At 38.3% G+C, this 24,392-nt stretch overlaps 2 protein-coding genes across 18 annotated transcripts; one reads left to right on the forward strand and one right to left on the reverse strand.

Moving 5' to 3' along the window:
* Positions 1 to 1,998: 1,998 nt before the first annotated feature.
* LOC134812090 (G protein-coupled receptor kinase 3-like) lies at positions 1,999 to 22,103 on the reverse strand. 17 transcript variants are annotated; one of them, XM_063819256.1, is made up of 19 exons: positions 22,018 to 22,103; positions 21,018 to 21,163; positions 20,724 to 20,883; positions 20,346 to 20,447; positions 19,510 to 19,677; positions 17,207 to 17,281; positions 16,916 to 17,029; positions 16,346 to 16,430; positions 11,545 to 11,721; positions 11,193 to 11,323; positions 10,938 to 11,032; positions 10,637 to 10,741; positions 10,050 to 10,456; positions 9,607 to 9,806; positions 9,358 to 9,432; positions 7,664 to 7,798; positions 7,223 to 7,334; positions 3,959 to 3,999; positions 1,999 to 3,400 (listed from the first exon to the last, which is right to left on the reverse strand). In XM_063819256.1, exons 2-18 carry the CDS (start codon positions 21,128 to 21,130, stop codon positions 3,980 to 3,982), a joined length of 2,274 nt encoding a protein of 757 aa, XP_063675326.1. In that variant the 5' UTR covers positions 21,131 to 21,163; positions 22,018 to 22,103; the 3' UTR covers positions 1,999 to 3,400; positions 3,959 to 3,979. The 17 variants fall into 17 exon arrangements, with proteins under 17 accessions (XP_063675326.1, XP_063675324.1, XP_063675320.1 ...); XM_063819254.1 differs by lacking the exon at positions 3,959 to 3,999 and adding an exon at positions 5,214 to 5,241; XM_063819250.1 differs by lacking the exon at positions 3,959 to 3,999 and adding an exon at positions 5,571 to 5,636.
* LOC134812093 (potassium voltage-gated channel subfamily A member 1-like) lies at positions 12,201 to 16,571 on the forward strand. Its single transcript, XM_063819268.1, has 8 exons — positions 12,201 to 12,677; positions 13,458 to 13,651; positions 13,979 to 14,093; positions 14,330 to 14,557; positions 14,948 to 15,081; positions 15,244 to 15,335; positions 15,471 to 15,626; positions 15,765 to 16,571. Exons 1-8 carry the CDS (start codon positions 12,396 to 12,398, stop codon positions 16,295 to 16,297), a joined length of 1,734 nt encoding a protein of 577 aa, XP_063675338.1. The 5' UTR covers positions 12,201 to 12,395; the 3' UTR covers positions 16,298 to 16,571.
* Positions 22,104 to 24,392: the final 2,289 nt, after the last annotated feature.

Below are 24,392 nucleotides of genomic sequence, written 5' to 3' on the forward strand. Positions count from 1 at the left end.
CAACTCTTTACTTAGTCTTAACGCCTTTATTTAGTCTTAACGCCTATTACACAAACTTTATTAGTAATTGTGTAACAATGAACAAACAGGATAAGTAATTATGTTTTATACGGGAAATTATTGCCTAGCACGCCAATCCCAACATGCGCGGCGCTTTTTTCGAGCTGCTCGCATTCTCTTTAAGTTTATTTGATTTATAAATGGTGCAGGTTTGAAGTTACATTTCCAACGAAAGCATATCCAATTTGATACGTATGAAATATATGTTTATAACTTGCTTGATTCTGCACTAAGTTGTATAAACATGTAAGTCGTTAGATGGGGATCCCAGGCTATTTTGTTGGACGCAGTTAATATCTCCGCCAAAAGCACACTCCCCAAATTGCGCGCATTGCTGTAACTTCTTTCAAACTTCCTGAATCGAGATAAATTATATTGCAATGTATTCAGAGTTAATATATTCACTAAAACAAATCACTTGGGATACTTTTGAAAGAGAAAAACAAGCTTAAAAACTTTATTGACGTATTTCTCCATAAAAAGCACAATAGCGTGATATATAATAAGCTTTCGTCGAGGTGCCTCGAAAATGATTTTAAACGATTCCCCGTTCAATTTTAATTTTGGTTGGGAACGCCAACTAAGTGCATAATCAAGGAAATTATAGACATATTTCATACGTATCAAATTAAATGTGCTTTTGGCGGAGATATAACGTGCGCCATTTTGTAGCGCGATGCGTTACGGTGCCGCGCCGCGCACTCAATGAGGCTTCTCACAGCTTCTCTCTAGATCGGCGAAATGCGCTACTGGCTACTGTGCCGCGCCGAGCTGAGATGAATTGACATCGTCAATTAACGAAATGCGCTACTTAACTGTGCCTCGCCGAGTTCACATAGCCATGTGTATACGCGTACTGCTTGATTCACGATGTCAATCCTTCACATCTCGCCGAATCGCCGATCTGTGGTTGCGAGAAGCATTATTGGATGCGCACGCGACCCAGTACACAGTAGTGCATCGCGCTACAACGTGCTGCTTGACGCGCTTGTTTCACAAGTAGAATATCCTTTGCCGCCTTCGCACTTCGGCGGTCGCGCGCTACTGCAAGCGAGAGGGCTCTGGTCAGAGCAACTCGCTGAGCTGCGATGAATTGACATCGTCAATTAACAATTAACAGGCTATTATATTTATGTTCATAATCTGAATCATGATCATAGAGATTTGGCGGAATGACAGTGCAGGCTAGCACTAAACTACTGGGCCGCGCATCCAATAATGCAATCCTGTTACGGAGAGCTTCGGGTTATGGTTAGGATGGGGGGCAATGGCATAAAATAGAAAAACCTATGAGTAAAAAACGGTCTCAAAAGACCGTTTTGTTCGGCTGCAAAACCATAAAAACCAAACTCATATGATAATTTTTTGGCGAGCGAATTAGTAAGAGTCTCAATTAAGCCTCGGGGCCGCTATAGTTAGGGTTGGGATAAGGGTTCATGTTTGATACATGTTACGTATCCCTTCGCGCGCGAAAAGTGGCATGCAACGTATGTCAAGTTCATGTAAAACCGTTTTGTTCGGTTGCAAAACCATAAAATTAAAAACCAGAGTCACGTGAAAATTTAGGTCGAGCGAATAAGTAAAAGCCGCCACGCACATGATATTATGACAATGTGCTATTGTCATTGACATAGCTATATATGGACAGCCACATGTATTATGCACGGCGACTTCATCCCATCTTGTAGTGCGTATTGCATCTGTATTCTGCATTCGCACATTCTGCAACCTTCTGCAACCATTCTGCAACCTTCCCACTCACAACTTCAAGTCGTACAAGGTGCAAATATTTCATCATTTGTGGAGCAATTGCACAATATCTTTGATCTTGCTGCACGTTTCAGGTAAAATTCTTGCAATAATTTTACAATTACACCATCTTCAGATATTATATCATTACATATTATGTGATCTAACAAGTCTAAAGTAAAACACATATTTTCTGTTCAGCAATTAAAGTTAAACTGGAATTAGATACATATACTTCAACAATGAGATAATTCTCAATTCATTTTCATGATAACAAAAGTGAAAACTTTCCGAAATCCAATGATACTCAATAATTATAAATCTAATTCGTCAATTACTTTTTCTTTACTCTTTGCAACACGAGGACATTCAAATATATGCGTCATCAGAAAAACCGTCACAATTTCTTTAAGAATATAACATGAGGATGATCACACCAATAGATTAAGGCTGGCAGAGGCGAAAGTATAGGTTTATAACCAGATGTTCAAATATTGAAATTTAGTTGGTCCAAATCTGAGAGCTGTTGTTCCAGCTAGGGCTCTGATCCTCTTAACATTGCAGTACTTTGATTGAAGGGACTTAAACTTACTTTCACATTTACAGCCTGTCAACTGATGTGGTCACTTTCGTTAGTGATGAATGATCATGATTAATTTTACATACATCATACAAATTTTGTACATTATATCGGTGAGACCGTAAAAGAAAAAATGTCATGAGAGAAAATAAAACCTGTTGTGCAGTGCACACCACGCGGTGTGTAAAATTTAGGTTTGTAAATTTACAAACCTAAAAATGGGCCAACCAAGACGTTGAAATCAGGGAGGGAAAGGGCGAAGTGCATGGGTAGGAAAATAACAGGATTTCTAGAGAAGTACCGAAACTTGATAGCTTTATTGGTTCAGCAAAACAAAACTCGGTGATAAGAGAGGTAGGGAATAGCAGTAGCAAAATAAAGGCGAATAAAAATGTGAATCCATAATCTTACACTCTCAACGTTAATAACTCATAATAATACGTCACGTTCTTTGCGTGTCTTGTCACGGCCACCGTAAAAAACTCAAAAAGAATTATTAAACGACACGGGCCCAAGCTTCGAATACGGTTTCATATTAAAATAATTGGGTAGTCGAACTGAAACGATATAAAAACATTACGAGTCACAACTCTCAGAACATTCCCCAAAATTGGAAAATGTAAATGACGTTCAGTTGGTGGTACCTCCACCATCGACTGCGATCCCACAACCTTATCCCATTCAAGGATAAGGTTGAAGGATCAGTGCTCCAATATCAGGCTTAACAATCACCTAATTTCAGTAAAATTCATAAGAAAATCGAAGACTTAATTCAAACTGAGGGAGACCGGAGCACCTCTTCATCAGTAAGATATAATTGAAAATCTAACTCTACAGATTGAGGTGGGGTAAAACTAAACTCGCTAAATGATGAATTGTGCGGATGAAAATGACAGCAAAAATATACCCTTAAAATTGTTTGTTTGAGCTAAAAAGATGATCGGGGGAAATGGTTGCTTCTGTACTCCTGATCGGGTCTCTATGAGTTTTTCCGAAACGTAGCTCTTCCATCTGAAAAGGAAAATTAGTTTGAGCAACTTTTTCAATATGTTAAACAAGTTCTAATATGTGGGTTTTCTGTGTGTCTCTCGTTTAGAAAGACAATGGTATTTGTCAACAGGTAGAGAAAAATGCGGTAGATATTGGAATTTTAATGTGAAATTTGTGTTAATACAAATAAAACTGCACCCAATTTTATCTATAGTTGATAATGAGAAATATAATATCTGAACAGCAGGATATATTGGCTCAAAAGCAAGCCTTAACCGGAATACGGTTAACTCTGTGAGGATCCGAAGCTAAAAATGGTCCTAAATCTGATGTAAGTATCATTCAGTCAGAGTTAGAACCAGGAAATTAAAAAAGAATATCGTTTAGATTTTTAGGACTTCGAGCAGCTTTCGTATTATAATTATCAAAGGTGAAAAAAAACACACCGAATTATTTAAAATTCAAGAATTGATTTTTAACTTATTTTCGGGAAAATTTGAACAAATAATCATGAATATATGAATCAGATTATCAAACAGGTGGTGGAGTAAAGAATAAAGAACACCCTTCACAACTTACGCAAACATTTAGACGAAATCATTATTCAATGAGTTCTACTTCTGAAATAACGTAATAAACAATGATCACAGCTTGGTTGTTATTGGAATAGTTGGAACATGCGGAGGAAGAGCATGCGCGCGTTGTGTGTGAGTGTGTGTATTTGAGTGAGGGCTTATTTTCAAATTTTTAAAAACACGAAACCGAACAGAAACACAGCTCGAATACATTTTATTAAATACGAAAGAGGAGAATAGCACTGTTTTTTTTCCTGGTGTAATATAACTTGTAAAAAACTCAAAAGTAACCAAGCACGAACTCGCAACACCGGTAAAAAAGCATCCTTAAAAGCTAACAAATAACAAGAGCCTTTATTCTTCGTTGGAGATAAATCGATGTTCATTGGTCACTGGCACATTTCTATTTAAAAAAAACGAACGTGCAGTAAAAGCGGTTACCATGGTTACACGGTTATTTCAGAGATCTTACTCATTTCATCGCTTCGATTTACGTGTACTCCGTCGTGATTTTCTAGCCTCGACACGGAGAGTAACTGATGGGAGCTTCATTTTATGATGGATACTTCACGTCACGTGGAAATCACGTGTTATCACGTGATATAACAAGTGTTATCATTGGAATAGCAGTGAGATGTCATGAGCACCGACAAGATAACGTCTTGTAGTCTAAAGTTGATGGATTTCAGTTCAAAAGACGGATTTCTAGCTGTCAAAATATTAATTTTTATGACTATTCTCAATTCTGACTTCTGCGAAAATGATAAATTTCTTAAGAAGGGATGAATCATGAAAATGATAAGTTTAGGTTATATCAAGGTTTAATGAGCGTTTTTTTAATTAAACTATGGGATTTTTGTGCAATAGTTGGGCAATGGAAACAGACATCTGAACGAACATTTGACATAATCCAAAAGATATTACCACACTGTATACTTTTCCACTTTTCATAAAATGTCTCTTGGATCATGAATGGCTCTTTGTTTGCACTCATCTTGAGTTCCAAATAACTAAAAAGATCTATAACTGCTGCTCTTACTTTCTAAAGCCAATATGAAACACAAATAACATATATTACAAACAAGAAGAAACACGGATAAGTATAAGCACGTGGAAACAAATACAAACAAACATACATTTTATCATGACATGTTATCAAGACAGCACGTGACACGATAATATCAATTATCCGATAATAACTGCGACATACAGCCTCGCAAATCACATTTACTCTACATATATCCATCTATACAACTTACTTTACTCAATGTTGAACTGAATAGGGGACTGAAAAATAAAAGCTGGGTGTTCAAAAGTTTTCCCGTTGCCGTGTGCTACTACTGACCAGGCAAGGTAATAATCCCTCAAAAGGGTAATGTTATAAAATAGCGACAGTTTACTTTTTAGCTTACTTTATAGCAGAGCTGGAAATTTTAGTTAGCTGGCTCCGATAATTTTAAAGCCACTCCAGACGCGCAAAAAACCTAAACCTATAAGTTTTAGCTACACGTTCACAATGGTGGTTTTCTATCGATGATGAAAGCAATCTAAACTATATCATGGCCAGCTGGGTGGTACAAACCAAATACAGCAAACACTGAACAGCGGTGACTCACTTCCTTCACTTAGCGGCGAGAGACCCGCCATCATGCCCAGCCCGTGACGCAGTGACGCTCTGGTCTCTGCAACAAATTGGAGCTGATCTACCGAGACCGACCATCGGGTATTTTCTCAAATAGCAGGTGACCGTAGAGAAAATGGTTTGATGTCGGTCGGGCCGAACCAGGTTGTAATTTGGGCACGATTTTAACATTGATAGCAAGGGCTTCACTATCACTTAATCTATTTAAAGAAATATTGCAATACTGAGAAATGGTGTTCCCGTTGGAGAGAGAGGAATGGTTTTCTGTCTAGTCCATCCATAAAAATAACCACTAATTCTGTAATTCCGATTTAAAGACCTAACACTAAGCAGAACTATGTTGAACGTCGCATTGTTTATTATGTGTAGCCACGCTCTCTGTCAAGTATCATTTGATTATCTGCTTGCCTTTGCGTTGCAATGCTAAATTTTGGTAACGGTGGCCAGAGGGCCTCCGCGTTGGTTTCTCAATTACATTATGAGCTTGAATTAGTGGTTCTTCATATTGAGCTTGAATTAGTGGTTCTTCATATTATATTGGTTAACTCTTTAACTATGCCCGACCAAAGTGTTGAGCTGTCACAGCCCTGCTTTTTAGAGTTGATAAATTAGTCTAAGTATTTTGTCATTTCAAGGAACTGTGATTTGTAACTGAGCTAACTCTCTTGCAGCAATCTCGAAGCAATTTGACCTAGTCGTAAAGCGATAATCTTATAATCTATATCTTCTTTTATAAGTGACGCGTTATACGGGCGACACTGAAGTAATGAGTTATCGCTAAAGATCATTTAAACATCCGACTATTACCACGATAGTTGAATGAGTGCAAGTTAAAAGACTCCACCAGGCTGCTACCGTCGACCTTCGTTAAATTTCGATTGGGTCACGGACCGCAGGAATTTCAAAAATGCATTATATAATTTGGATTAATTGGGCCAGAAAGCAAAGCCCAAAAATCGATTAAATAATGCTCCATAATTTTGAGATCGATGTGCCACATACTCACATCTATGTGAGTTCATCATTACAAAGAGTAAGCTCAACTCCAATTTGACGGTACAGTGAAGGGCAAGTAACCCAGAACCAGCTGGAAAAGTGACCGAGACTCTTGTGACCGAGACCCTTGAAGTGGTGGTGAGGATGAGAGAACTTTCGAAATCCTTCTAGAACTTTTCAAATCCTTCTAAAATATTCTAGAACCTTCTTAAATTGTCCGTTTAGCGCGTATTGAACTGCTGAGAATTTGTAAAAAATGTCTATTGTTTAAGGATGTGAAAAAGTGCAAGTGGGCTTTAGGAATCGGGAGTATTTTGAGATGGGTTCAGGTCATTATTATTACGTTGCTTCCTCGATCATGTCCGGGTAAGCATTTTATCTAGTGCTCAATTGGTGCTTACACAATACACATTAATTGGCTTGGAAATGAGAAATAATTAAAATGTAGAGGATATTTCTAGATACACCTTGCCAAATGCTCGACACTCCGAAAAGCCTCGAAAGTGGAGAAAAAATGCTGACTACACCAACTTTACATAGAAACTTACGAACTGAAAGTGCTAAAAATATCTGCTGATAATAAGTAAGGGATTCACTGTTCTACGAACGGGGAGTGTAACTTGTACATACCTTCGGAGGAGTTGACAGACCTCAGCATCTTCCCTCCGCGTTTCAACATCTGGACCGCCTGTTCTAGGGTGGCCGACAGGTGCTTGAACCACTGATCGAACTCTATCTCGTTCTGTGACAGGGTAAATAACTGTTAAAGAAAGGGTCGAGTCTGATTGGCTACCTAGGCACCGACCAGCTATCAATCAACAAGAGAAGATGAATATAGCTATAGGTTCGGACTTCATACTGTGATATTCGGCTACGATCAATTTAATGAGAAGCGCAACATTGAAAATAAAAAATAATATACCCAATACCAATAAACAAAAGTTTGTCTGGTTATAAATGTGGGCCAAGAAATAAAATTTAGTTAGAAATACAAAAGTGTGCATAGCCACCTCTGGAAATGAAGTTTTAAAATAACAGACAAATATTTGCGAGAGGTAATTGAAAGTGTACCTCAGTTCTGAGGTAAATATCTGAAGATTTCTTGTTCCTGCACAATTCCAGACAGATGCACTTATCGTACGTTTTATAGGAGCATTCCCGCACTGACACCAAATCATCCATCGTTATCAGGTTATTCGCCAGGGTCTGCAAGAATGTCAGTTTAGTGAAAAATCTACATTTTACAGCGCACATTCACATATACATTATGATCTTGATTAAACAGCACGTGCACAAAAGTTTAGGGCGCGTGTGTCAGGGAATCATGGAGATTTCTGAAACCTGTCACGTGGATAAGTAAATAGGTTAAACTAGATTTCCAGCGAGATTGACCATATCTAATTTAATGATCGTTAGCTTTAACGCATGCACTGCACCGATGGTGGAGGGTCGACCATTTAAAAAAATATTTGTTGAACACGAATTTGGAAATCAACTTTTCATAAACAACATTTCTTATCATTTCAGTTCATGTTAACAAATTTAAATCAGTGTTATCAATGATCATCGATGTTTATAATTGCCTTTAAACGCTGATCGGAGATTATTCACGTTACTATTATGATAATTTTATATCTATGTACGGTCGAACTCTACCACCTAAAAATAATCGACCCTCCCTCCAAAAACACGTGGTAGTAAATAGGCGGTCAATACTCCCCATAATTTCAAATATTTAACATGGTCACGATATCACGAAACACTATCGTAGGAGCCATTGTATAGAATCGTTGCCATTTTCAGTCTGCCAAATTATGTTAAAATCTGTTAAATTACCCAATCTAAATACACCCACATTTAAGTAAATACAGATATGATTATAATATAGTGTATGACGTATCATTGATGTAAAAGTCTATTTTCAGCTGAATATATGTCGTAAATCATCTAACACCCTGAAATCATCAAATCCCGCAATTCCCACAAAAAACATTTAAAAAGACTCCCAGAGTAAAATCAACCTAGATGTTCATGATCAGAGGTTCGATCAACGGACGCTGCACTCCAGCGGACTAAACATTTATTATTTACTTGTCCAATATATGCCATAATATTTCTCGCATACTGCTGGGAAAACGATATTATAAAGGAGCACTGTGTGAGGTACGGGGAAATTAGGATTATAAATATGGTGATTTTGGAGACATCACGTTAAATTATTGTACGGAATACGGATCACGACACGGTAAACACGTAACATCCATCACAACAAGTCAAAACCACGAATATCATATTTTATTGACCACCCACCAGGTGGTTAGTCCTTGGTTGCGAAGAAGTATTGGCAGCCAAAAGTAACGGTCATGCACGTGCAAACGAATACCATTCATTGGTAAACGTTTAAGATCGCGTGCACGATGAACTTCATCATTTGAGGGAGCATCAAGTGTTCCTCAGTTTCTATATTTTGTAACATTTTTACTTTGATCATGCCCTTACCGTATACCCGTTAACAGAAGCACAGCATAAACCGCGACTAGTGCAACCGGCCTGTTTCATATTGGGTAAAAGGTAGTTTCAAAATTTCAAATTAAAACAATCGCGGAGTCAATCGAGCGGACATCAAGATTATTCTGCAATCTATTTACTACTCACGACAAAAACAAAACTTCACAACAAAAAAGAGCACTACTCTACTTCAAGAACAGAGTACCCATAGAAAGACATGCATATGTACACACGAGGGGTGGTGGTGGGTATAATACCTCTGTCTCGTTAGAACCGGACAGCCAGTCTATAATCTTGTTGCTGACGCTAGAACTCTCTTCATTTCCGTACCACTAAATTTAGTCGAGTTTGTAGGGTGAGCCCATCTAATGAGAGAGATACAGAATGCTAACGAGACAATTAGTGATACATATCTACCTGATAATTGGTTAATTATCAGATCAGATAATTAGTTCTGATTGGATTACACCGGACAAAGAACAGTAACATCAAACAGCTTGACCTACCGAAGGTTCTGCTCTCCACTCGAGTCGGTTAGGGAACAAATGAAAGTATTTTTTCTGCCATTGGGAGAGGAAAGGACCGCCTAATTTGAGAAGGTATCCCTGGAGGATACAGTCACCGGAGAGATCCACGCTTGCTGATCTCTTTGGTTTCTTGTTCTCAAGCCTGTCCGCTTCCAGGTTTACAGTTTCAAATATCGTCTCTGAAATCAAAGTTTGTTATCATTAATTACACTGATGATAACCCGTAATATATTTAAATAAATATTATTTCGAACAATTGAAACAATCAATTTGATTGTTTCAACTGTTCGAAATATAATGCTCCTGCTTGTTTGCAGTTGAGCACTCTCTTTGGGAAACCAAGCAACAACTAATTATAAAATAAATATTATGCATCTTTGTTTATGGAAATAGATAATAAAGTAACAGAGGAGGATTCTCACCGACTATTTCTTTCTGCCACCTATCGGGCAGGAAGATATCGAAATTCTTGTACTGATCATCATCTTCCTTTGTCAGTTTAATTCCTTTGGTGTCGTCCTCATTAAAGTTACCGATATCGAAAGCATCAGCAGCGTTGACCTCTCCTTTAGGAGGTATGACAGGAGGAGACAATTTAACTCTGGAGGCAGCATTCCAGTCCAAACAGGAGAAGAAGGGGTGCGATTTAACTTCCTCCGCTCCCCGGCCCTTACATCCTAGCCGTCGGTCTGGTTTTCGCTCAAGCAACTTGCCCAACATGTCCTTGAGTTCAGGGGAGAATGTGTCTGGGAATTCTACGTTCATGGTTAGGGTCAGGTTGTCGATTGTGCTCTTCTCTTTGCACTTGGGGGGTCGGAACGGACAGCGTCTGGGAAACATTGGGGTTGAAACTAAGAGCTAAAAACTAGCTTGTACGATAATGCGAGTAAGGTTTCAGTTCTGATGCACCCGAGCAATAGAATTTATTAACACCATGACTTAACATGTAAATTCGCAAAATAAAATATCGTTCATTTGGCAACACTTGTGATCACTACTTAGTATTTACCCGTTAAGGAGTTTCATCAACATGCACCCCAAACTGAACCAGTCCGCGCTGCTGTCGTATGAACCCTTCTCAATCACCTCTGGGGCCATGTAACCGTGCGTACCACTGAAATGTTTTTAATAAACTGTTTTTGAACCAGTTTACATCGAAAAACGTGTCCCTTTCCAATCGCTAATTACAACAAGCAAAAGGATACACAGTCAGTTGAATGATATTGATCAAATCACATTAGAAATTAATAATCTCTCCCCTCCGATGTTATACACAGCTGCAGTTGATTTCGTGGAAAAATTGAACTTACACAGTAGCAGTTGGTTTCTTGACGCTAAAGTCGGTGGCTAGACCAAGATCTGATATCCTCACGTGACCAGCCTCGTCCAATAACACGTTAGCTGGCTGAAATATAAATCACGTGATATAACTATTAAAACACGTGATATAAATATTAACTACTGAACACTTTATCTAATCTGATTATAATGACATTGATAAATCCTTAACCAACTAATATAAGTTGAGGTGTTAAGAACAGCTGGATCACAAGAAATTGCCGTACCTTGAGATCCCTGTAGACAATACTCCTGTTGTGCATGTGTTCCAGACCGAGTATCACCTCGGCAGCGTAGAACCTGGTCTCTGCCTCGGTAAAACTGTTCCGCTGCGTTAAGTGGTAGTGCAGATCACCCCCTGAGCAGTCACGTGATTACCATACAGTCATGTGATACAAAGATAAGAATGTCAGCTTATACATATTTTAATGAGGGTCGGCTTCAGTGCCTTCGGTTGCGAATTTTCAATGACCTTGACTGTGTTATGCTAGCAATATCTGATAAATCATTCTTTAGTTTATTATATTTTGATCAAACAAAAGGAGAATGCAGTATTTTTGTATTATAATTTCCACAAACCGTTCATAAGATCGAGAATAAAGCAAAGTCTGTCTCCAGTCTGAAATGCGTAGTTGAGACACACAATAAAGGGCGTGTCCACTCTAGCCAAAATATCTCGCTCGTTTACAGCCATCCTCTCACCTTGCTTCATTTTAATGCGCTTTTTGTACAAACACTTCATCGCGTACATGCGACCTGAGAGGTTTGGGCTGTCAGATATGAGTAAAGATCTGCACCACGTTTATTTATAAAGAATGATGTTATCTGTAGGTATTGGCCATTTAACTTACTAAATATCTCGATTCTTCATTTTATAATTGTCGGGGCAATACTCCGTGCATATGATGGTAAATCTAAAATTAACCCAGCATTTTACAGTGGCACGAACATTTAACGCCAGACAATGATTTCAACAACTTATATTGTATTTCTCGCCATCTACTGTAATGTAACTTCGCCGCATTGGCCGCGCTTCACGAAGCTACAAAAGTATCATTCCCACCTCACTACCCAACAACTTATTGTAACTCCGGAAAATGGGGGGTCCGGGTGTGAAAACATGTGACAAAAGCGCGGCACGGCGGCTCTGGCAGCACGATCAACATTGCAGTTCAACACAAGTGTAAACACACTATCACACTGCCTAACTACACACTCCCCTGCCACAACACTGCAGTACAGATACAACTTTAATTTGGGTATATTAAGTTGTCTTGTTTACTCTCTCATGTTGCTAAGTACCGTTTTTAGCCAATTGTTTCAGGGTCCCCCACGTTTCTTATACCGCGTCTCTCTCTCTGTCTCTCTCACAAAACCGCGACCGTTTCGCGTTGGAGTAACGTTAGGAGTGTCACGCTGGACAAAGGGCAATGAATAGCCCGGGGAGTGACGGGGAGGAGTCTAATATGAACCCGGATATTGTGGTAATATCCACTAGTGGGGATCACGAGGAAAGAGGGAAAACGGTTTCACAACAAAACGCAGAAGATCAGGTTGACAAAATCCGGAAGCTTCTTTCAGAGACAGGACGGAAAAGTTCAGAACAAAGTTTACGAAGTACAGTTTCTGCATTAGAGAGGGTAGGCAGTGCACCTGAGTTGCCAGAACCCCCGCCAGATGGAGGTTCAGTAGAATTAGAAGAGGTAGAAGAGGTATGTGGCTACTATCCCATCAACATTTTATAATTTATCTACTTCAAATATTTCATAATAAAAGAATTTCATTGAAGTGGGCGTTAATCGTTGTTTAAATCAAGATTGGAATATTTAGAACTAGAAACCCGCTAGTCGAAAGCTTTGTTCCAGGAAATTTGAAAAATCATTTATGTTTGAATTTCTGTAATCTCTTCACCAATCACCATTTAGCTTTAAGCTCTGTACTGTAGAAAATTAGGATTTTATTTGACAATGACGACAACGTTATAAGTATTCGAATTCCCTTATCGATACCTTTTACCGCATCAAAAATATCAATCACAACCAAAGTTATGAATAGTTATAGCGTGAGCGTTAATGTGAGCTATTCATGACGTATCACTATCATAAAACATGACAACGCGCGTTGCTAACATTTGGTTCCTCGCGCACGTGCAATCTCTTGATGTTGCTAAGCAACGACGCAGGAAACCTTTGATGAAACAGCGCCATTATTCTAACGTTAATTTTACCTCACTTCCGACGTTAATTGTACAAAATCTTAAGCCTAAATCAAAATTCTAAGAATGCTGGCTTCTATTCCTGTCCTTGTTCTACAACCCTGGTAAAAATCACAAAGTTCCAACTCTATTTGCGAGCTGAAATTGGTCAGGAAGAAGGGTCGGTTTTTGGTAAATGTTCAGTGTTTTGTCCCCGTTGCTTTCGTCAAGTTTATAATATAGTATAGATGATAGCTCTCATCTCATAATAACCACGTGACCATGAACCATATCCCAGGAAGTAATAAAGCAGACGTGGCAAGATCTGGCCAGCAAGATTATCTATTTTGACAGATGGACACGACTCAGTCGGCCCAGATATCTGGATATTGGTCCGCCACCACGTCATCACATGAGAGTTAATGTGTCCGGCACTGTGTTTGACATTCCGAGAAGGTGGATTGACAAGTTTCCAGGATCACTGTTCTGCAGGTAACTGGTAACTAGTAATTGGTTGGTAACTGGTTAGTGGTTGAGGTATGTTATGCGGGAATTTATTCTGCTGTAGGTTGTCAAGTTCTCTACCATAGCCACATAGCTGATCTTTATTTGGTCAAATGTGTGCACATTACCTCGAATGACTGTCCAGATAAAGTGCTCTATTTTTGTATCGGACCAATAAGGCAACTAGACAGCTTTTGGTGTCAATGTGACGTCAAATCTTGAAGTAATTAGAAAATGTATATGGATGTTTGGGGCGCTCAGAAGCGTTTAGAATTATTCTTCAAAATTAAAGTTAAGAGAATTATTGCATTTCAGTCCAGACATGGGTAAGCTTTATAACTCGGAACTTGGGGTTTATTTTGTAGATCGAAACAGGACTGCTTTCGAGCACATACTCCAGTACATGGCATCCGATAAGAAGCTCTACCAGGTATACAGTAGTCTTATTCTATTTATAGATTATTTTATTCCTACAATTATCGAACAAGTGACCTCTATCATGCGACATGCACATTGCACATATTGTAGACATCCATTACAAAGACGTTCTCTGCTAGGAATTATTAAGTTCTCATATAATCTGGATGAAACTGTAAAAGCATATTATGAGAAAATGTGATAGAACGATCTAAAAAACTAGTTTGATATATGCCTACAACCCCACAGTTTCCAGATTGCATCCCATCGGAACTGCTGGAAATGGAGCTGGAATATTACCGGATTGGCTGGAGGTTCATAATCGGATCCTGTTCAACTGAACCAGTCGACAACTTCCTCAACTTCAGATCTTACAGAGAGAAATCTTTCGCTTTCTTCAACTACCCAGAGTCAAGCTTGGCAGCTAAAGTTTACATGTACATCGATTTAGTGTTCATCTTGGTCTCCATAGTTGAGGTAAAATTATTTTGTGAAAATTAAGAGATTACAATCGATCATTTGCGGAGAGCCAAAGGGCTGCATAATGCTATATATTATTAACATAAGTAGCCATTCACGGAATCGCTTTAATTTTAAAGCCAAAGAAAGGTTCGAATTCTCACGATTTTACCAAAGCCATCTAAAGCAATGCCCAATAATTTCTAAGGATAAAATTGTTAGAACCCCAGAATAATTCTAGATAAAACTATCATGGCATCTTTATTTACAATGATTGTCGACGCCTCGAGAAATTTAGTCTGTTTAAGGCTTACTTCAACAGTTCTAGAAACCACCTGAACTATTATTCCAAAATGTTACTAACAAATCCGATAGATTATTTGATATTTATTTACATCAGCATTTCAGTTTATGCTGTTGACGGACCCGGAAATAATCAAGCTTCGAGAATCTTCCAGCTCTCTTGAACTCCTGATATTAACCTTGAAATGGATGTGTCTAGTGTTTTTCACGACTGATATCATTTTAAGATCTATGGCAAGGTAACATAATCATACTGAACAAAAAACAATTTGAATATCAAAACCAACATTTATCAGCGAAAGCCTCGATTTTAAGCTACACCACTTTCTCGTACCAACATCTAAATTAGAATCTGTTTTAAAATTCAATCGGCATTTTCTCACTGTTTACGAAAATTTCAGTTTGGATAGACTCAAGTTTATTTTGGACTACACAGTTTGGTTCGATATTTTGTCTCTCTTTCCCTTCTATGCAGACATTTTCCATCTTCCAGGTAAACTTAAAACCAAGGAGATAAAATGATTAAAACAGTAATAGTATATTTTATAGAACGTTTTTAGATATAGGCACTTTTAACCCTTATTTTTTAACGACCTGGAAACTGTATCTACTTGATCCGATGTTTCAGAGACAGGAAGTGGGGGTTGGATCCAACTCTTAAAGATGGCCAGAATATCAAGATGTATGAAGATAATTAGACGCTCTGAGACCCTATTGATGATAATCAACATTTTAGTGAGTTGTGGAGCCGAACTTGGTCTACTTGGCTTCGTCTGGCTTTTAGGTAAGATATCAAAAACACTGGTTAAGAATGCTCAAAATCGATACATAAAGCCAATTAAAATACTTTATAAGGCTTTATAATCTGAGACCACATTATGCAGTAACCACGTTACACCACGTTATACACCAACTATCACAGGAGTAATTGTCTCGGGAACACTACTCTACTTCGCAGAGAACCAGCTCCCGGTGGTCCTCTACAACGACACCAGAGCAGCTTACCACAACATCTCGACTGAACACTCTAACGGCACAGTTACCTGGGCTGAGACCGAATGGTTCTACTCCATAATGGAGTCATGTTGGCAAGCCGTGGTCGTCATAGGGACTGTGGGCTACGGTAACGTTTACCCGGTATACGCCATTGGGAAGTTTGCAGCGGCGGGAATTATCTTCTTGTCAAGCCTGCTGATGGCGATTCCAATGACTATCATCATCAAGAGGTTCAGTTTGGCGTACGAGCAGCGCGCGCAGGAGACACGTGTGCGTAAAGTGTTCGGCGGGAAGTTCACAGAGGATGAGAAACACGTGGTGGAGGTGGAAGACAGACAAGTTTCATCAAAACAGCGCGACACTGCCCGGTGTATAGAGAGATACAGGTCGGGCAAATCAAGGTATCAGGATATAAAACAGTTTGTTAGCAAGAGATTCCCCTATCTGGTAACCACGTGATATGTTAATAGTTAACAAACAAACGAACAGACAAACAGTTGAACGCACCTGTGTCGACCTTTCTACATCCGTACACCTCTCCAAACCCTCCACGACCGATGATTCTGTGTAGACTGAAATCTTCTATTTTTACCTGTAATTTACAGTTGGTTTTACTTTTCAGCTTTTGATTATCTTGATGATTTTTCGCCTAATTCAATAGTATGTAATCGCTGATATGTATCGTGCATTGATGGTTGACAGCTACTTTCAGTTTATATTGGGTTTAAAGATACGTGATTTCTTTACTGTATATATTATCATTGACAAACATATAAATAAATTAACACTGGATCAGTAATTCGAGAAAATGAGATCATTGAGTTGTAGGAAAACAGAATTCTTAGAATTTCAAGGATCCAGGTACTCATTTACGTCACTATAAACATAGTCGCATTGTGTGCTTCATTTTCAAACTCAAGTGGTTACTGGTTACATGGTAATCCCTACATAGCTCATTGGTCATCTCTACCATAATAATAGAAAGATATTGAAACTGAAGCACGCAAAACATGCTCAAGAACAGGTGCACATAAACACGTGCACTGCAATATACGTGCACGTGCACACGAAACGTACCCGCGTGTTAATCTCCAGTGACTTCCACTGCAGGTACCGAGTGTAATAGTTACTGTCCACAAAACTTGGATACTCGTGTTCCAGCATCATCTCTTTAATTGAGTTGCCGTATTTCTGGGGAGGTTAGTTATCTAGTTATTCGGTGAAAAGGTTGAGATGTTTTCAATGATTGGTGTGCAACGAGATCAAAATGTCCTCTTCATTAATCAGTAAAAATACACGATATACCAAAAGAGTTAAACAACGTTTGTAAGAATGTGATAAGGTTGATAAAATTGCACGTGTTCTTACATCGAAGAGAGCATGCGAAGTCTCATCGTTAGCCAGACTCGCTCTCACTTCTTCTGCATCTTCAATATCATACGGCTGAGAAAGAGGAGGCAAATTAGTTAGATTCGTTTGGTTCAAGATTGGAAAATAGTTAAACTTGTAGGGTCGGAGTATGGTATCAAGAACAGATAATCAAGGTCTACAGAGCGGTACTTTATCGGTAATTTAGTGTACTTTATCGGTATTCGGTACTTTATCGTATCTCGTCAGATCAGAATGAACGAGGTTTAAACAGAAAAATCGTCTTTGAATGAACCCGAAAAATACCGTTATACAATGTGAAAAGCATATTTGATATTAACTAGCGGATGGTTCACATAATACGGAAATACACAATTTAGTACTTCCAAACCCTCTCCCACTGAGCCTGCCTATGTTATATGTGAATGATCTTCTAGTGGATGGAACGGTCGTATGATTCCTGAAAGTATCCAATCAACTGTGGTATTATTATTACAACTCCCTCATGTTACCTGATCGGGATCACGATGTGGTGGTCGATACCAACTCTGAAACAGCGAGATTTGTATATGGGCGGCTCTTGGGGATTTTAAAGAATTGTGCGAGATGACGATACATAGAAGCCGCAAGATGAGTACTACAAGTACAAAAAGTACAAACTCCCCATAGAATTAATTTAATTCCAGATATTATGTCAAGCCCAATGATTACTACTTCGCCCCTTTCTCCAGGCAACCTCCAGCCACGTTGGATATGAACCCCGGAGTCCTGACAAGGCAGATCTCATAGGATGATGAACCAGGAATTCTGTCGACTTAACCATCTTACCTAATTAATCCTCCGTTTAATACAGAATCCTAATAGAGGTCATCGGCAATGAACTCTAAATCCCATGGAAATAATACGGTAATAAATTCTCATTTTTACTTGAGAATCTACATTTTACCCCATTGTATAACTATAACTCAGACTATCCCAGACAAACCCATAAATGTAAAGTGTAGGAACCAGAGTCGAGACATGAACGCCAAAATTGAAATATAAGTAAGTAATGATGTAATCTAACAAGAGGTAACGTCTCGGAATATAATGTATTAATTTTAGTTTAAAAATGTAATATGATATAACATGGTGTCCACGAATTCAGAGTCTCGCCAGCATAGACTCACACCTTTATACCCAAGTTAAGTAAGGATTCATACACATGGTAGAAAAAAAGTGGCTCAAACTGTGTTTAGTGTAAAATTGTTGAGTAGCAGTGTTGATAGAGTTGTAACTTGAGATAAACTTAAGATAAAAATACAGTTACAGTTATTAAACTCAGATTCGAAATTAATTGATCAAGTAATAGATGTAGATTCTGTTGGGTAAGTGAGGCGTATTTCTTGACATGTGATAGCGATTCTGGGATTTGATTGATCAATAGTGGATGCTGATTGGTTAATTGCTGTTACGTGTCGAAAAATATAGCTCACCCCCAACAGAACCCACATCTATTGTACTTGTAGTGAGACATAGTAGAAAATCTATGCAAAACCTTTACTTATAGTGATAAATGATAATATATTTTATGTTTATGTGTAAATTGCATAATGCATAAATAACAAACTGCTCGGTGCTTTCATGTGATATTGATGACTTATACTCCTAATAAACAAGGAATACATAATATGCAACGTTTTTATTGTTTTTTTATTGTCGTGTCGACTATTGAAAGTATTATTATAAATCTATAGCCTAGAATGCTATACGACACAAATTTTTCTTGAAAAAGTTAAATGTGAAACTTACATGCAAATCGTACATGTAATGATTACAATCTCACTGGGGAGAGACGACTTTTATCCATGCAACGCTAAATGTAAGACTGTCACGTACAGTTACACATTTGGGACATTTCGTTAATCTTTATAAATTTGCACAGAATGAGTTTTAAGGGGAATAGACCCCATCCAGACCATACAGTCTTAACAAGAGCTCGTGTTATCAAGCGTCATTTCTTATTCCGTAACAGACAAAACGTTATCATAATCAAGGTCCCAGGGGGCAATGCCTCCGGGACTGTGAGATAACTACAATTGATAGCTGCAATGCGCAAGCAAATATTGTTAACTCTTATGTAAATTCCTCATAACATTCCTGCCTCCAGAAGTAATTTGATTCCGAATTCCGATGATATTGTATGCTTCCACAATGGACTTGGAGAAAAGGCACATAAATGTAGATTGTAGATGCACTTTTATTTAGAAAACATGCAGTCGGAACTGTTCCAGGGGGGTAGATGACTGGACATGAAAACATACCTTCCAGAAAGATGTCACCCCAGGCTGGGAGACATCTTCTACATCAAGGCCCAAAAGACTTTGTCCTCTGGGGAGGAGTCCCCAGGGGATGCTGAAATCTGTGGACGGAGCCGGTGTTCTTGCTGGGGTTATATTGGGTAACCCACAACCAACCAACCAACCATACGGCTGAGGAATTGGGAGCAAGTTAGAAACATGTGCATGTTTCAGGAATTATAGGAGATCATGGTGATTGGAATCTGTAAATCTGCACAATTCTAGGTTGGAACTTGCGGGGGTAAACAAACCACTGACAGCGCCCGAAAAAGTCTCGGAGATCTTAAACTGGGTGATTATAGAAAAATACATCATGAGCGTAATTAATTAATGAGTGTAATTAATTAATGAGTTTAATTAATTAATGAGTTTAATTGATGGAAATTGGAAAAGCATATTTATCGTACGCCAGAATGAGTGAATATGGCAAAAAAAGAAACAATTTAAATTGTTCCAACAAATTAAACCAGAATAATCCTACTAACGAGCTGGGATTTTATAACAAGCTCAACTTACACATTCGGGTACCTCCTCGTCGAACATAAGGGCCTAAATTTATGGCATAAAAAATTTATTTTGTATAAAGTTCATTTCATTTCATTTCATTTCATTTCATTTCATTTCATAGAAGACTAACCTTTCATCGAGCCCAATCAAGAAAATTTTCTTTGGAAAGGATGAGACTGCTCTCGTGATTAAAACAAGTATAAGTATTTAGTGTAAAATCTATATTCTGTAATATCTATAATCGAATTGGATAACTTCTATAAATTGGACAACGTCCCTAAATCAGTACTAACATGGTCGCGAGCAAGCAAGTCTGGCATGATAAACTCATCAAATATTGCTTTTGCTGCGGGTTTTCTCAGAGCGTTAGAGTCCATGTCTTGGTAATCTTTAATCTGAAGATCAATTTCTGTTAAATCGGGCCCTGGTAGTACTTTTGAGTCGTGTTTTCTCACCAAATAGGTCATTCAACGGTACTATTTTTGGTTTGTTTCATTGGACTGTAACGTGTACTAAAAATACTTTTACATAAAAAATACTTTTACATCAATCGCTATTTAACGCCATTGATGGGAAAAATAGAGTTGGCCCATGTTGGCTCATACAAAAGCATTTCATGAGAGAAGCTTATATTTTCTAAAAATAGCTTGCCTTTTCTAAAAATAGCTTACCTTTTCTAAAAAAAGGAGCGCTTTCTCAGACCCCGGATCGCCAGAGCCACCATTCATGATGTACTGCTTGAAAATACTGTAACCAATCCTCTCATTGAAAAGGTGTTCAAAGCTTATCTGGATCTTCTCTTGCAGGTACTTATAGGTCACGTCTCTGCAACTGAAAAATAAAATTGGTAATTTTCTTTGTATCTCGTGATGTGATAATAATGTTGATCATATCAACCTTCTAGTAACTGAGCATGCATATGAATGTTGAAAAATATAGCATGGTACCAGCTACGTAATAGGTACCTAGGGTCGGGCAGCTGAACTTTCTTGGTCGATCTCTTGTAGGGTTCATTTCTGCTCTTCTCCATTGCCATGAGGTAGGACACATCGGCCAACACCGCCTCTAAATCCGCCATCTTGCTGCACTCGTGTGATTCTGACTCCTTCCTCTGGCAAATTGTCGTGGTGTTATTCTAGAAAGATCTTTTTTTCGGGATTAATGCAATGGTGTCTTAGGTGGGTCATTTGACAAAAATGCTCTAAAAGGTTAAATACAAATAAATCCGGGCTGTTAAATTCGCTAAATTTTCGTCAAAAAGTATGGCGTATTTAGAGTTCTCAAAAAGTACGCGAATATTTCGCCAATTTACAACTTCAAGTTATAATTTTTAGGGCTGTTAAATTCGCCAAAAAATGCGCGGAAAATTCGGTAAAAATGCGGCTGTGGGAACGCGCATCATTCTCGAGTCTATGATCTAGTTGAGTATGTGAATTGTGACGTTATACTTCACATCTCAAACTTACAAATCTCGACAAATAGACTAGACTGTGGAGGAAATTAAGTAATTTCAATTTTATTAATATAAGAGAAGTTAGTTTACTCCATTGCATAACATCTTCGGGTATGACCTAAATTTAACCCCTTGCGATCTTGGTCAGTACCCACGTTAGTCACTAACCAGTAACCACGCATGTGTTGCGGGAAGCACATGTTTTGGCAATATTCCACCATACTTTCGTGAACATATATAAAATATTTAAATGCAACATATTCAGTTAATAAACAATAGCCCGATCACTCAATTTGGCGACCAAAATAAAGATTCATTAAAAGTAACAGCAATCATAAAATGAGTTAATGCTTGAGGCAGGGGGAGTCATTATAGTCAAGTGTTATATATTCTTACTTTTGATATTATTCTAATAATGCTAGAGGAATTAATCAAATTCTACGTCAAACCTGCCGATTCTGACAATTTTGTCATCAAGAAGAATAGTTAACATTTCGAAGGGGTTAACTCACCTAAGAATAAAAAGGTCTTGTTCACATACAGTGTAATATTCGTTCGTCCTTTTTCTCCATGCCTACATCCTACAGAGAAATGTTATGGTTAGCACACTCGCATCTCGATAAAAATTAACAGTTAGATTTTCTGATTTCCATGAGTAACTGGAGAAGGGAGGAGGTTTCTTTTTACTTTAAATTGTGTTTTTAACTATATTTTTGTAAACAAACATTTGTAAAGTAGCATTTATAACCGGTACTAACTACTCCAAGGTGGGATATGGACCATGTGCTCAACTCAAGGAGGCGTGCCTGGTACACCTCTCTGAACCACTTCTAATCAATACAATCTTAACACCAACAAATTGTATTCCTCAGAAAAACAAACATCTCCGAAAAACTAAAGACTAGATCTGCACACGAAGTCTCCACAAGATGTGACCAAGTACCCGAGAGAACAAAACAAGAAATGGCCACGAAAACAAGGCCCGTGTCCACAAAGACGCATGATCCCCACCCAGCCGTGCCCGAGCAGAAGGCACAGCAAGGAGAGCGTATAAAGTTACTCAGTCATGGAGAAGAGAGAGAGAGAGGAGGGAAGGAGAGAGGGAAGAGAGAAAGGTCTGGGAATACACAGGCGGATTATTTTGTGTACAACCCTCATGACTATATTGGATCAAACGTACATGACTTCAGGGCGGTGTTGTATTACTATGGGACATTGAGAGTGTCAGGGACCATAACAATTAATTAATAAATTAATAAAAAATCTCAATAAAATGCAAATTAGAAGAAATGCGTAGTACAAAGGTTCCTTTGTGGATATCTTGGTAAAATTGTCGCGGGTACTATACATGTAAAAGTAAAGGCTACGCACAAATATGAACGAACATGAAACTCGATATTGTATAGGAGGAGGGACCCGGAAGCTGAATTTTGTCCCAATATCACTGAAGTGTTTTTAATCACGAGATTAAATAACAATAAACATACATAGATACATTACATATCATGAGACAAGAGATCGCTTCCTAATTGTAAATGAATGTTTAAAAGATGAGATAACCTTGGCGATATTGACCGTTGGAATGACGTTGTCATTTAAACGATCTACTTGTATTTTGACCCACGCGTTTTTAATATGCTTAAACTTAGAATATGAATGGTTACACTTACACCATCGGATATTCTTGTGAAGAGGTTTAACAAGGAACCTTTTTTTTCGACAAATAAATTTGATCGGTAAAATCATAACCGGAGAAGAATATAACTAATGGAAATTACATAACTTAGTAACTAGAACTGTCGTAAGTTATAACCGAAAAGGCATTAATAAACCGATCAAAGCAAGATTAGTTAAAGGGAATCCTTTGATATGAACTGCCATACGTTCATCGAATTCTGCTTTGCCATTAAAAATTGATCGAAGCTAATTATAAAGTAACAGAGCAACTAACAATGACATAATCCAAGAAATCAAAACATCAGTAATATCAATTTCAAATGCATGATTCTGAACTTCAATAATACTCCGTTCGGTTATAAAATTAAAAGGAATAGATTGAAACATGGATAACCATCGTTTAGTGCGATGTAAATTGGAAAGCACAGTCTCAATTCTACGGAAAGCAAAGAAGCGTAACCATCAGTAAACTGTCAGTTAATTACAACCTTAAAGAAGACTAATTGTACGGAACAGAGCCAAGAGAGAGCTCGAGCCATCTCCGCTGGCATTAAGAACAACCATGTTTATGAAAAGGTTCTCGGTTTCTTAAGCCACAGTGGAGATCTTAATAAGCACCTTAACTACACGGTGCATGTGTGTAACACACAGTTACATATCCTGGTGAGGAGTGAGTGGGGGGTTGGAGCACCCACCGCAGCTGTCTACACAATATATACAGGTCCAGCTGAGTACTGGTCACTGCGCTAATGTGCATCATACACCTTGCTGGGCAGGGGATGTATCTTGTACAGCGTGCTGATAGAAATAGATCGTGACTGAATATATACTACAGTTCAAGACAAATTTGCTGTATTTGCTGTATATAATATGGAGCAACCTGAAAAAAGTGCTCAAGAACAGGGCGAGAAGTTGCTGGTGGAAATTATAGTAGTGGCAATGTACGTAAATAAGCTGTCTGATCTAGCCTATACGTGCGTTCCATTAGTCTTGATGCTGTATGATAATATATCAGTATTACGTGAGCCCGGTATTACGTCTCGACTAGTTGGCTAATCGATCCACTGAGGGTCTAACAATTTAGTGTACCTCGACCACCACTGGATCACACTACAGTTTCATAGCACGGTGCTGTGACACTGCTCGATCCTTAGTGTAAAGTGTGGGGATTGTGGAGGAGAAAGAGAGAATGTCAGATTGTTAAAAAAAG

This window comes from Bolinopsis microptera, chromosome 3, assembly GCF_026151205.1.
Source record: "Bolinopsis microptera isolate Bmic1 chromosome 3, MBARI_Bmic_1.0, whole genome shotgun sequence".
In the NCBI taxonomy this organism is placed as follows: domain Eukaryota; kingdom Metazoa; phylum Ctenophora; class Tentaculata; order Lobata; family Bolinopsidae; genus Bolinopsis; species Bolinopsis microptera.

Excerpts from the sequence above, each read along its gene's own strand:
- LOC134812093 (XM_063819268.1), top strand. The coding sequence starts at position 12,396 with ATGAATAGCCCGGGGAGTGACGGGGAGGAGTCTAATATGAACCCGGAT. Across the intron at positions 12,678-13,457 it reads AATTAGAAGAGGTAGAAGAG|GAAGTAATAAAGCAGACGTG; the intron begins GTATGTGGCTAC and ends ACCATATCCCAG. Across the intron at positions 14,558-14,947 it reads TCTTGGTCTCCATAGTTGAG|TTTATGCTGTTGACGGACCC; the intron begins GTAAAATTATTT and ends TCAGCATTTCAG.
- LOC134812090 (XM_063819250.1), bottom strand. The coding sequence starts at position 21,130 with ATGGCGGATTTAGAGGCGGTGTTGGCCGATGTGTCCTACCTCATGGCA. Across the intron at positions 17,282-19,509 it reads GGGTGACATCTTTCTGGAAG|CCGTATGATATTGAAGATGC; the intron begins GTATGTTTTCAT and ends CCTCTTTCTCAG. Across the intron at positions 5,637-7,222 it reads GTCTGTCAACTCCTCCGAAG|AGACCAGAGCGTCACTGCGT; the intron begins GTATGTACAAGT and ends AATTTGTTGCAG.